This window comes from Brassica rapa, chromosome A09, assembly GCF_000309985.2.
Source record: "Brassica rapa cultivar Chiifu-401-42 chromosome A09, CAAS_Brap_v3.01, whole genome shotgun sequence".
NCBI classification, from domain to species: Eukaryota; Viridiplantae; Streptophyta; class Magnoliopsida; order Brassicales; family Brassicaceae; genus Brassica; species Brassica rapa.
In genome coordinates, this window is record NC_024803.2 from 2769056 (window position 1) to 2781987 (window position 12932).

Consider the following 12932-nt stretch of genomic DNA (forward strand, 5'->3'; position numbering starts at 1 on the left):
ATGTCTAAGACTATATTCTTTTAAATAGATTGTAGAATTGTAAGAAAATAAATGTAGATAATATTTCGCTATCTAAAAATAGGAGAGATGGAGAAATGTACACGGAAAACGAGGGAGATTCTTTATTTTATTTTTGTTTGGAGAAGCAGCTGTCTGTCCCCTCAACTAAAGTGAGTTTGTCTGTTTGTGACCAAAAAACGCGTTTTAGGGTTAACGTTACAATATTTCATTTTATTCATAATACTCTATCATCTCATCTCTTAAATTTGACTTTTTATTCTTGTGATCTTCTTGATCTTGGACACCCTATCACAATTAAACTAATAGTGCTATTTAAATAGGGAATACATAACCTATTAAAAACTCAAAATCACCAAAGCCGCTATCACCGGCATATGTTCTCACTCGACGTAAGAAGCCTCTATTTCTCTCGTCAACATGTTGTTGTTCCCCTCCTGCGTTTCACGCAGAACGGATCTTGACCTTTTTATTTTACGGATCTTGACCTTTATTCTTCTCCCTTTCCATACACCTTTTAGTTTACAATAATCGATTAAAGACCTATATATAGTTTATTTATTCTTATAGTCTATCATTAACCTAGATACTTGATATATATACCAAAATCATATACAAAGATTACACTTTGTTTATTAAAAAAAAAATCGGATCAGAGGGAATCAATTTATTTTAGTTTAATTTGTTGTCTCGTTTGGTGTAGGTTGGTATCTAAGTTTCTCTCAGATGTTCCACTAACACTAACACTAACAATAATATTTTTCTCAATTCATATAATCTTTTGGTCTCATTTTTTTTTTTTGCTAAGAATATGAATTTCATTATTTGAATGAGCTGGTTGTGTGTTACAAAGTGCTAAGGCTGACAGGCAATCGCAATGGCAAAAAAGTTAAAAACATTGTGAGAACCCGATTGAAAAACAGAGAACTGATAAAACAGAAAAAAAAACAGACGGCTACTCAGTAGCAAGCCACAGCTGCATGAGGCCCTTGAAAGCTTTCCTGTTTCTTCGAGCAAGGATGATATCCTTGAGTTGTCTATCCAGTTTTTTAAACAAGGCCGCCGGTGAAGAGGAGACGTTGTTGTGAAGTCTGCTGTTGCGCTCTGTCCAAATGGTGTAGATGGTTGCTTGACAGGCTAAGCGACGAAGGGTTTGGGGAGTGACCGAGTCCCTATCTCCCATCCAGGTAACAAACGCCAACCAAGTGTGAAAGAAGAATCTCCCATACCCTAGGCGCCTCAAGACTAAGGTCCATAGGTGCTCGCTAACTTCACACCTAAGGAAAAGATGATCTCGGTCTTCCCGTGCTTGATCGCAGAGGCAACATGATTGTTGAACTTGTAAGCCCCACGTTGATAGCCTTGCTCTGGTCGGCAGCCTGTCTAGGTGTGTTATCCAGAAATGAAAAGCATGACGGGGAATAGCTCCTTTGAACCACACATTGGCGGTCCACGGTTGAGTAGGTGCTCTAGGGCGTAATGATTCCCACGTATGCTTAGTCGAGAAGTGATCAAGTTCAATATCATTAGCACACCAACAAAATTCATCGTCAGGAGCTGAAGGGTGAGGAAAATAAACCGTGGATAAGTGAATTTGAAATGCAAAAGCCTCATCAGAGCGAGCAGGCCGAAGGTTCCATCCTCCATTTCGTATGACTGAGGCAACAGTGGCATCAGAAGGGATACCAAGTTGCCTAGGTCCATGAGGACCGATGAACTTGATAAGTTGCCCAAAAGGTGTCCAATTATCGTGCCAGAAACTGGTAAATTTGCCATTTCCTATATTGCTTTTTAGTAGTCCGGCAGCAGTGTGGCGGAGTGAGAGGATGGCTTTCCAAGTCCAGGAGGAGAGCGTTGAAGCCTCTATTTCCCAGAAAATACTTTGCTTTATCCTATTAGCTCTGATCCAGTCTGCCCATAAAGAAGAGGAGTTCGAATATAGGTTCCAAATAAGTCTGAGACATAATGTACGGTTCCAGACAGAAAGGTTTCTCAGCCCCAGTCCTCCTTCCTCCTTTGGCAAGCAACATATTTCCCATGAAACCTTAGGGATCCCTCGTTTTGTTATATCTCCAAACCATAGGAAGCTAGAGCAAAGAGATTGAATTTTGACCAAACAACCCTTTGGCAAAATGAAAGCAGAAAACCAGAAATTCAATAGCCCGTAGATGACAGATTTTATCATTTGTAAGCGTCCTGCATAAGACAAAATTCTGGTTGTCCAAGACGTGAAACAATAGCTGATCTTATCTTTTGGTCTCATTCATATGCTATTCTAAATTTGAGTGTCACCAGTCTCTCTATAACTCTTAAGTAGAGGTTGCTCCGATGCGAGTTTCATATAATATCACCGACTTGTAGAAAATACATCAAGCTTCAAATTAAATGAATACATCTTTATATATGCACCTTGTAATCATACAAACTTACACCTGCCTCATTTGGCTTGGACCCACGATAGCTAACTCTTACTTTTCAGCATTGACAAGTGGCATGACAATAATACGTTCAAGACTTTCCAAGTTTAATCTTTCAGTTCAGCATTTGAGTTTTGAATATTACTAATATTCTATCAATGTATTAAGTCAGATGGACAATATCTCTACATATATGTATAATATGTTAACGTCGGAAAGTAAACATACTTAGCTGTAAACCAATTAATTTTTAAAGCAGAGATATACACAGTTAATTAAACTACTACTTTCGAATAGACTTGAGAGAAACTTGGAATATACGAGCAACATTATAAGACAATATCTCTAAATAAGTATCTGTCAGATTTTATTTTAATAGTATATTATAGTTTTGTTGAAAGGTCAATTTTTACTTCATTTATTTAAATTGAACCATTCAGTACATTTGGTTTGATCCTCTTCTAAAAACATCTGTGCAGAGATACTTTTTTTTTATCTCTCCAATTTTTTTTTTTTTGTAATCCTTGGTATTAATGAGATACTTGAGAGGGTGTGGCACGTGCCACATACTAAATGTCTAATATAAAGAAAGAAAAATATTGATGTTGTCAGCTCTGATGGTTTGATGGCTAAAGGGTGCCACATCCAACCCATGTTCGAGCACCCTGAGTGTTTTTTTTTTCAAATTATTTTTTACTTTAATGTATTTACACACATTAATATAAAATAAGTTTTCCTTTCTTCCTTTTAGATCTAATAGTCCTTTCTTCTTCTTTGTTTTTTTCTATATAATGGAAAAAGATTTATTTTTCTTCTTTTGCGTTGACATTAGCTTTTACCTTTTCCAAAAGAAATATTTTATTTAAGTTTTAGTTTATTAATTTTATTTTAATACATATTAAAATAACCAATAAAAAATATTTGATATAAAAACATGTTTATCTTATTAATTGACTCAAGTTTTTTAAAGTGATTTTTTATAAAATAATTATTCTTTACAAAAATTTAATTTTAATTATATATTAATAAATTGAGTTATTATTTAAATTATAATATTTATATAATAAGATTTTATAAATATATAATGTGCCACACATTAAAATATTTTTTGGATCCGCCCCTGCTTGTCTTCATACTACTAACGAAGCTGCTCTAATGTTTCCTCGTTAAAATGATAATAACAATAGAAATAAAAAAAATAAAAAGAATATCGGAAAGGTTAAGTGAACAAGAATTTAGAATAATAATTTTTGTTCTTGATGGGATTGTAATTAATAACCCTAAAACATCAGGTGTCAACACTATATGGCACACCATATTTCTCTACTTTTAAGTATGGTTTAAAATAATACAATTTGTTGGCATTTACGATCTATTAATCTACAAATTTAATTATTTTACATAACGTTAAAACATGTTATTATAACGTTGAATGATAAAGAAAATAATCAAAATATTCAAAAGAGGAGAACGATAAAAAAAAATACAATATTAATTTCTTGAAAGATACCTATGAATAGGTTATAGGTTAGAACATTGCATTCAGTTACACAAACATAGTTTTAATTAAACAGTAAGCACTAAAATTTTGAAGATATCATACCGGACTAAATCATTTAGTCTAACTAATGCACTATGCTTACATACATATGCGTGTAAAGCTAAAATATTAATGAATATACTTCCTTCCTAAAACACTTTAACATACTGCCTTACGAGAAAGAATAATCGACAATAAATATGTATTAGCTTTTAACTAATAAAATTATTTTTGAAATAGCTTAATATATATATGTGTAATTAGTTATGTCCCAATTAAAGTATTTGTATCCGCAATTTATTTTGTTTTTTGTGGCACGAAAACGTAGGAAAATGCGACTGTGTGGACGTACTTCCTCAGTTTGCGGCTACTAAACTTTTTACAAGTTGACCACGTCAAACCCAGTTTTTATATTAGTGCGATTAGGTTTCCATTATGTTTTTTATACATATATATATATATATATATATATATAATCTTCATTTTTATACGTATATATATATATATCATCTTCTTAGGACGGTACACTACACTGTATAATTTCGTACTGGAAAACATTGCACGCCTATACACGAAAACCTCACACATGCTGAGTTGCTGACGTGCATATGGTACCGTATAGTCTACATATTAATTGGAATTTGGTAAGTACGTATCACTGTAGCATATATTGTTTTGGGGGTAAGCACTAGCATCGTAGGATTTGGTCACGCGTTTTCATAACTTTCACCGAGTGTTATAAATTAGTATAATTAATCATTCATATAAAGTTATCTACGGTCCATTATCATTAACCTATGGTAAGTTAAAAAAGTAACGTACTTACTGAAAAAGTGTTGCGAGGGGTAAAACAATACTAGAAAGGAGAGTGGCTTGATACAGAAGCAACCGACATGAGGGTAGGGATAATAAAACAGCTAATACCGCGTAAAACACACACACGATGCCTATGATAACCTTCTCCTTTCTGATATTTTGGCCTTTCGATAAACCATGTGCCGTCATATCAACAGCTGCTTGATATACAATTTTACGGTGTTACTGATTTGGGTCACAAGAGATGGCTCGGGTCCATGACCATGACACTTCATTCCCATCACACACGAAAGGCAGTGTAATGAGAAAAGCGTGTAACCCACCGCCCAGCAAAAGTGTCATAAATTTTTATTTTTAGACGAAACGGAACTTGAGATAGAGAAATGAAAATGAAATTGTAACCAGGAAACAAAATTAAAAGTGATGCTGCGATTTATTTTCTTATACTAACAAATAAAATTATAACTGGCTTTAATTGGTGGAGGCATGGTTCAATAAATAGTTAAGAGGATTTGGTGACTGATGACTTGTCGGAGAAGAAGCAAACTCTCTGCTGACGTATGTTTTGTGTCAGCTTTCCTTTATTGAAATTGTGTTTTTTTAATTCCTGTTTTAGAAGAATATAGCAAAATATGTTAGAAATAATTTAAATACACTAAAAATTTATTAAATGGGCTTATACAGTGATCATGTTTATTTAATTATAGTAGTCGTGCTTTGCTTTTGATCTTTAAATTAACCTTTGATATTTTTTACTAAAGTTAATGGAAGATTAACAAACAAATATATTCAATTTCAGTAAAAAAACAAATATATTCAATTAACTTGTGCAACTTTTTTCAGAAAAAAAATTAATGTGTGCAATTGGCGACAATATGTCAAGTAATTTTATATGTCAGAATCACATACTATTTTCTTTCTTTTTTTTTAACACCCACATACTATTTTCTTTTATCGTATAAAATGTTTTAATGGAAAAGACAAGTTGCCGTTAAAAGTTAAAATCAAGGAAAGCCGCCGGGAGCTTAAAATAAAACTGAAAAATGAATGGTGCAATGAATCGCATGTGGCACATCTTTTTCGTTTTATATTCTATGTGTCTTCGCGCCACTCGCATCTTTCGGTCCACTGTTTTAGCCCCCTGCTAGCATATATCCTGTAATTGCACACAAATTACTCCTGTAATTGCAAAAGTACATGAGTTAAATATGTTTCTTCGGTTTCTAATTTTGTAAATATAACGTTGAAAGCTTCACATTTTTGATCTCCACGTTAAGAATCCAGCTGATATTGAATTGTTACCTTCCAAATCCACATCCTTATAAGCTTACAAAAAAAAAAAAAAAATCCACATCCTTATAGCCCATCTAACCTATTATGTCACATTTTTCATGCTCGTAGCAAAAAAAAGAAATGTAAACTCCGAATAATATTTGGACCATAATAAAATGAGAGACCAAACTGTAACTATGCCGAGGAGACACGAAACAATGTGTGAATAAAGAAGAAATTAACTGAAATGAAGGGAGAAAAGTTAAATTTCCGGCAAAGGACGGCACCGTCACGATGCCATTCATGACCGTACGTCTTCTATGCTGGCGTTTACCGGTGACCAATTTTTCCATTTTTTGTGCCACGTGAATATTACCAAAAAAAAAAAAAATTTATTATACTCTTGCCCGGGTAAATGAGAGGACATAAAATAATAAGACTAATGGGAAACCTCCTAATTTCAAGCTGTTTTCCAGAAGAACCCGAACTCCACAAAAGCTATATTCACACCTTTCTCTCTCTCTCTCTCTCTCTCTCTCTCTCTCTCTCTCTCTCTCTCTCTCTCTCTCTCTCTCTCTCTCTCTCTCTCCCCCCCCCTTCTTATCTCAAATCACACAAACCATTACAAAATGAAAAACATATCATCAAATCACCTAAAAACCTAAAGGAAAGTTCTCTCATCTGAAGATGACAATGATGATGATAACTCTATAAAGTATCTTCTTAGAGATTTCATCTTTTATATTACATGGAGAAAAAAATAGAAGAGGATCATCATCATCAACAACAAAAGGAGCTGCTCAACAGTACCAAGAACACAGAGACTAAGATCCAGTAGCAAGAAGAACAACAGCAAAAAATCTTACAAGCAACACCATCATCACACATGGTGAATCTAGATACGTCATCAGATCATCATAATCATCAGTTGGAGCTAGCTAACAACATCAATCTCTCAAGCATCTTCGATGCTCCAGTTTCATCACCTTTTCCTTATTCTTATTTAGCAGAAGAACCCAATCATTTTCTTGACTTGCTCTCACAAGACCACCATCAATTTGCTTCATCCTCTAACTCTTCTTCTTTTTCATTCGATGCCTTTCCTCTCCAAAACAATAATACCAACCTCTTTTATACGGATTTACCCTTGTCTCAACCTTCAACAACAAAGGCTATGTCATCAGAAGTTGTGAACACAGCAACGACATCTCCAAACTCAACCTCAGTCTCCTCTTCATCCAAGGAAGCTGTAAACGATAATACTGATAAGGAGGTTACTCTTAAAGATCCAGAAGAAGGAGATCAACAAGAGCAAAAGGATACTAAGCCACAGTAAGTAAACAATTAACTTACCATTTTATTAACTGATTATTTATGTTTGGATCGGGTTTGGATTTTGTTAAATTTTTGTGTGAACATTATGTTTTGAACTAGGTTGAAGGCAAAGAAGAAGAACCAAAAGAAGGCAAGAGAGGCTAGGTTTGCGTTTCTGACGAGGAGCGATATTGATAATCTTGACGATGGTTATAGGTGGAGAAAGTACGGCCAGAAAGCTGTGAAAAACAGTCCTTATCCCAGGTAATATATATTACTCTGTATACATGTGCCCTAGCTTGATCCGTATATGTCATCATCACTTTTCATGCATCTGTGTTTACATATACTTGATATGCATAAATAATATATTTTACAAGATCCAGTTTTCTTATTGATAAGAATCATCTACAATTTCTACATGAATTTCGTTTTTGGTTTCATATAGCATCTGCTAGATGTTGTATGAGCCCTAGATTCAATGTGCTCTATACATGCCGTGTCTATGTGTCTATATGCATATCACATGACTCTAAATTCATATTATATGAATTTTCACTATGATAATATATAAAGACGACTTATATATACCTAATACGCGTGTGTAAGGTCCAAAATGTTTGAATTTTCTTTTCCAAGAATATCTTTACTTAAGTTACAAAAAAAAAATCTTTACTTTTATTCCACTACATGAGGTTTCTGTGTTCTTTTCTTCCCTTGATTTGTGTTACTTGTTCCAAACTTCATCTTAGATCTCGAGATTAATTGTTTGTTCCTCATATCGTCCAAATTTCATTTTCCCCCAAATTTTGTATTAAACACGTTTAATTTATATATATAATTATTTAATATCAAGTCTTTTAATGTGTAGAAGCTATTACCGTTGCACCACAGTGGGTTGTGGAGTGAAGAAGCGAGTGGAGAGATCGTCTGATGATCCTTACATCGTCATGACAACCTACGAAGGTCAACACACTCACCCTTTCCCCATGACACGTGGACACATAGCAATGCTTACGTCACCAATCCTCAACCATGGTGCAACCACGGCGTCATCATCATCATTCTCTATCCCTCAGCCACGCTACTTGCTGACGCAGCATCATCAACCCTACAGTAGCATGTACAACAACTCTCTAAGCATGATCAATCAAAGCTCCTCAGATGGCATTTTCGCAAATCCAGGATCATCATCATTCCCTGTATTTAGTTATGATGTGTCACTAGCTTCTACTTCAACTACTTCGGTCATTAGAGATCATGGATTACTTCAAGATATTCTTCCTTCGCAGATCATGTCGGATACTATTGACACCAGAACCAATGAAAAGGATAGGAAATGAACAACGTTTTTTTGCCGGGGAAATTGTTTTTTTTGGCTGGAATCGGTTGATATGTTTTTGAGGAATTTTTGGCCGGTATAGATAATTACACCGATATTGCTGGCTGGCTTTCTAATGTTTTTCGTCATCAGTATCTAGTATCGAATAACCTATGCTAGCTAGGAACAGACGTTTGTAGCATATGTGATAAAGTATATATATATTTTTTTTTTGAGTTTTAACAAAAATGCATATTTTCTTTGAAGACTATATATATATGGAGAGAGGAGGGTGTAATCTAAAAATAAAATAAATACATTTTCTATGGTTATGTATCTAGGAGTATGAGTATGCCTTTGGAGTTCGGTTAAATTATATAGACTTTTCATTTTTATTCAAGTCTTACAGTTAATTGTTCTATCAATTTTTAAGTTTCATAATAATTGAATGTTCATATATATGCTCAATTTTCAAGTTTCATAACGATTATACTATCCCCTTACTTATTCACACACACACACACACAATTTATCCCCAACGAATATGCACTACAATTTCAACAATTATGATAAATAGCTTACACCATAAATAGCTTTGGTCACATGAACGCTACATATTAGCTTTTGGTATACAGATAAATGTAAATTCATATTCATCTCTATATAAGACTCAAGAGATGTCTTTTGGCCTTAAAACTCAAAGTCTCTTTTATAGTTTTCTTCGCGGCGACTTTTATGTTAGTCTTCCATGATCACAAATAATATTCAAAAAGACTACTAGGATTGATAAGCACACCATTTTTGTGTACATGCGTGCTTGACCCACCATTTTCTGGAGATATGGCCATATGGACCATATTTTAACATAGTCAACATTATTCATTTAGTTCTCCTTTCCCTTAACCAAATGCAAGTAGTATTTGTATCTAGCGTAAGTTTTCTTCTAAAAAGTATTTACATACAAAATAAGAAACTGAATTGTTTATATATAATTGTATTAATGTCTTTATATATATTTCTTATACCCGTTTTGTGTAAGTCATTTTTTGACATTAATTAACAAACGCAAACCTAAACCCACACACTTATATGTACAAATATATATATCATCAAGTTTCTGCATGAAGCTATATATGCGTGCATATAGCTATATATGCGTGCATATGTGCTTTAGGTCTTTTTCAGGAAGGCGATAGCTACGCAAGTGATGTATGGCCGATATTAAATACTATAAAAGTAAATGCAAAAAGCGTAGAGTTAGTAATGTCCATAATGTACTGTCGTTTTAAACACTAAAAAATAGAAACATGAGGAGTTCTAACAGGCTACTCATCAACTCTACTCCATCACCAACTAAGTATCAAAACAAAGCATGCTTTGTATATTATGGAGAGCTAATACTAATCAATACGTTTCTTTAATACGTCAAGCTGCAACATGACACATATACATACACATTAGTCTATTATTGCTGCCGGTTGTGTTCGATCTTAAATGTTGACAGTAAAATAAGTTGAACAAGTTGGGCTAGACTTAATGTTCGAACCCGAGCCTCGTATTTTTGATTTATCGAACTATAAAAACTTTTCAAAATAGCCCCAAGAATCATATGTATTGGTATGGACCAAGCCCAAATTATCGTCATGATAAGAAGTCAGAAATGGAGAATTAATCTAATGAACAAGCAAAACAATTTTATCTGAGATTACCAAAACTTCGGCCTAGTGAGAATTTAACTAAATGATTTTGGAATTATTAAATAGTTGCGTTCCTTTGGTTCCTAAGGGAACTTGTTAAGAAAATCAGAACTTGGAATTTAATTTGATTTCCAACAAAGCTGAAAGCTGTGTAATAGTTTTTGATTTTTGATTTTATAAATGTGCCTTAAAAAAGGAAGAAGAATGACTCTATCCTCGTATGGGGATATGAAACTTTTATGATGAAGTGTTATTTAGCCACCTATTTTGTCTACTTAGCCATCGAGAAACATGCTTTTGTATTTGTAGCAGGCAGATATGCAACTTTCGATAAAAAAAATTCAAGAACTTTGAATTTGAAGAAAGGGTGATTAAAATACTTTAACTAGACAATCCAAAGGTTTCACAATTACTGTGATGTCAAGCATAACTGAAACAAAGGCAAAGTAATAGACTCATAATCTGTTTGTTCAAAAAGAGAGGCAGAGAAACATTGTCCAATCTTCTGCAGGTACCAAACTCATGTGTGTTGTTTCACCATCTTCATTTGCAGCTGAAGATCCTTTAGAATATGTGGACCAAGTCATAAGCAAATCTACTCCATCATTAAGGAAACATACTGAGAGAAACAGAGAGCTGTTTTCAAATGTGCATATTAAGCCTTATCTTTTTCTCTAAACAAAGCTAAAGCTTACTAAACCATAAAGCCACCTAGAGACTAATCCCAAGTTTCTAAGGAGCTTATCATACAGCTTTCACCTACACTATACCATTCATAAAGCTAATCAAACCAAGGATCAACGTTTTCACATTTTCATAAAACACCACCAGAGATTGAGAGTAAAAGGATACGTCCAGAACAACACGAACGACTGCAAAAAGAAAGATTAAAAAAGACTGTAATAAGTATGAGCTTGACATGTTGATAAAAAGCACGTATAAGGACTAAACTGAGAAAAGAAAATGATGTCGTACCATGAGGCCACCAAGAAAGCCGTCAAAGAGAACTCGATTCCATGAATCAAAGTACAAGTCAGCAGAGAATCCTGCCTTGGCCATGAGTCCAACAGATGTGATCAACATCACCACAAAGTAAAACACAAAACCAGTCAACCCTGTGAATCCAATTATCCCTGCAAGCACTCCAGCTATGATAGACAGAAACGTCCGGCTGCACACAAGACACAAACATACTTAGGCTCAATAATTGATCACCATCTTTTTTTAAAACGAGAAAGAGAGAGAGAGAGGTGTGGTAATGAATCAGAGACCTGTTCTGTATAACTTTCAAATTCTTCTGCAGATTCTCTCCACTGAAGGTTGGTATGTCACTCATCACATCCTTTGACCTCTTCTCAGATGAACCCATTTGAGAGCCTAGCAACACAAATCTGACAACATAAGTTTGTGAAAAAGGAAAGAACTTTACTTGTCCTCAAGCTTATAGTTTTAGATTAGAGCAAAGGTGAGAGCTTTGCCTGTTGTTCTATAAACCCTAAACGTATTGAATTGAGCTAATCAAAAGTGGAGAATCTCCCCCAGAAAGATTAGGACTTTCTACACGATGTAACGATTCCATAACATCCCAGCAAAGCTAAAGACTTTACGAACAAAACCCACATAGTCTATGTAAGATTCTTACAACAAACAGATCATGATGATCGATCTGGTTTAGATCTCATCGTCAATGGTCTAACGAATCTCTTCTTAGCTCAATTCTGATCTATTCTGAGATCTATACAAGCATTGAAGAAGGGAATAACAAAACTTACAGTTAGAAAGGAGATCAGGAAGATGGATCAAAGGAGCTTGCTTTCTTTGGAGGAGAGAGTATGAGCGAATCTGAGAGAGAGAGAGCGAGGAAGAACAACAAGACGAGCTATCTTCTAAAGCCCATTCAAAGCCCAGAGAAAAAATAACTTATTTATTTTGTTGTTAAAAAAGATTCTTATAAATAAATTACTTTGTCTAACATAGTCGGATTTACAGATAATTAGTAAGAGAGTTAAAAAAAAAAACTAAATAGAATTGCAAACTTTGATCTATAAGTTGTTTATATTTTTTTAATTTGTTCTAAATTCTAATTGATATATAATTTGTTGTGAAAAAGTTAGATCCATTTTAATTTGTAGAACATTATCAGTACATGTTTTTGTTTTTAATTAAAAAAAATTAGAATGCAAAAAAATATATACAAATTAATGATAGCACTAAAACACGTTTTGCCAGAAGAGAAATAAAAAAAATCACAAAACTATTATAAATAGACTGTAAAATTAATGAATATGAATATATTTTTTTTTTTTTTTTTGGGCAAACCTGAATGAATAGATTTTCTAATTACCTATTTACCTTCACTAAACATAAAATTGGAATTCATTGAGTAATATATCCTTGTCTTTAGCTGACTTGTCTTTTGTCCATCTGATTAGTGATTACAGAACCATAAGCTACTTTGCTACGACACAATTTAAAACTGGCCCATGGTTGAGCTACTCGAAGAGACTGCAACAGATACAATAGACAGCAGAGAGAGA

General features: G+C 33.9%; 2 protein-coding genes across 3 annotated transcripts; one reads left to right on the plus strand and one right to left on the minus strand.

Moving 5' to 3' along the window:
* The first annotated feature begins 5271 nt into the window (after positions 1-5271).
* On the plus strand, positions 5272-10828 carry LOC103837290 (probable WRKY transcription factor 48). The gene is made up of 3 exons (XM_018654250.2): positions 5272-7395; positions 7498-7641; positions 8249-10828. Exons 1-3 carry the CDS (start codon positions 6950-6952, stop codon positions 8718-8720), a joined length of 1062 nt encoding a protein of 353 aa, XP_018509766.1. The 5' UTR covers positions 5272-6949; the 3' UTR covers positions 8721-10828.
* On the minus strand, positions 10729-12305 carry LOC103837291 (ER membrane protein complex subunit 6). 2 transcript variants are annotated; one of them, XM_009113639.3, is made up of 5 exons: positions 12168-12305; positions 11667-11772; positions 11371-11566; positions 11248-11267; positions 10729-10990 (listed from the first exon to the last, which is right to left on the minus strand). In XM_009113639.3, the coding sequence occupies exons 2-5, from the start codon at positions 11762-11764 to the stop codon at positions 10960-10962; spliced, it is 345 nt and encodes a 114-aa protein (XP_009111887.1). In that variant the 5' UTR covers positions 11765-11772; positions 12168-12305; the 3' UTR covers positions 10729-10959. The 2 variants fall into 2 exon arrangements, with proteins under 2 accessions (XP_009111887.1, XP_009111888.1); XM_009113640.3 differs by having other exon boundaries at positions 11667-11786; positions 12168-12296.
* Positions 12306-12932: the final 627 nt, after the last annotated feature.

Excerpts from the sequence above, each read along its gene's own strand:
- LOC103837290 (XM_018654250.2), top strand. The coding sequence starts at position 6,950 with ATGGTGAATCTAGATACGTCATCAGATCATCATAATCATCAGTTGGAG. Across the intron at positions 7,396-7,497 it reads CAAAAGGATACTAAGCCACA|GTTGAAGGCAAAGAAGAAGA; the intron begins GTAAGTAAACAA and ends GTTTTGAACTAG. Across the intron at positions 7,642-8,248 it reads AAAAACAGTCCTTATCCCAG|AAGCTATTACCGTTGCACCA; the intron begins GTAATATATATT and ends TTTAATGTGTAG.
- LOC103837291 (XM_009113639.3), bottom strand. The coding sequence starts at position 11,764 with ATGGGTTCATCTGAGAAGAGGTCAAAGGATGTGATGAGTGACATACCA. Across the intron at positions 11,268-11,370 it reads GCTTTCTTGGTGGCCTCATG|TCGTTCGTGTTGTTCTGGAC; the intron begins GTACGACATCAT and ends TTCTTTTTGCAG. Across the intron at positions 10,991-11,247 it reads TCGTTCGTGTTGTTCTGGAC|ATTTGCTTATGACTTGGTCC; the intron begins GTATCCTTTTAC and ends ATGATGGAGTAG.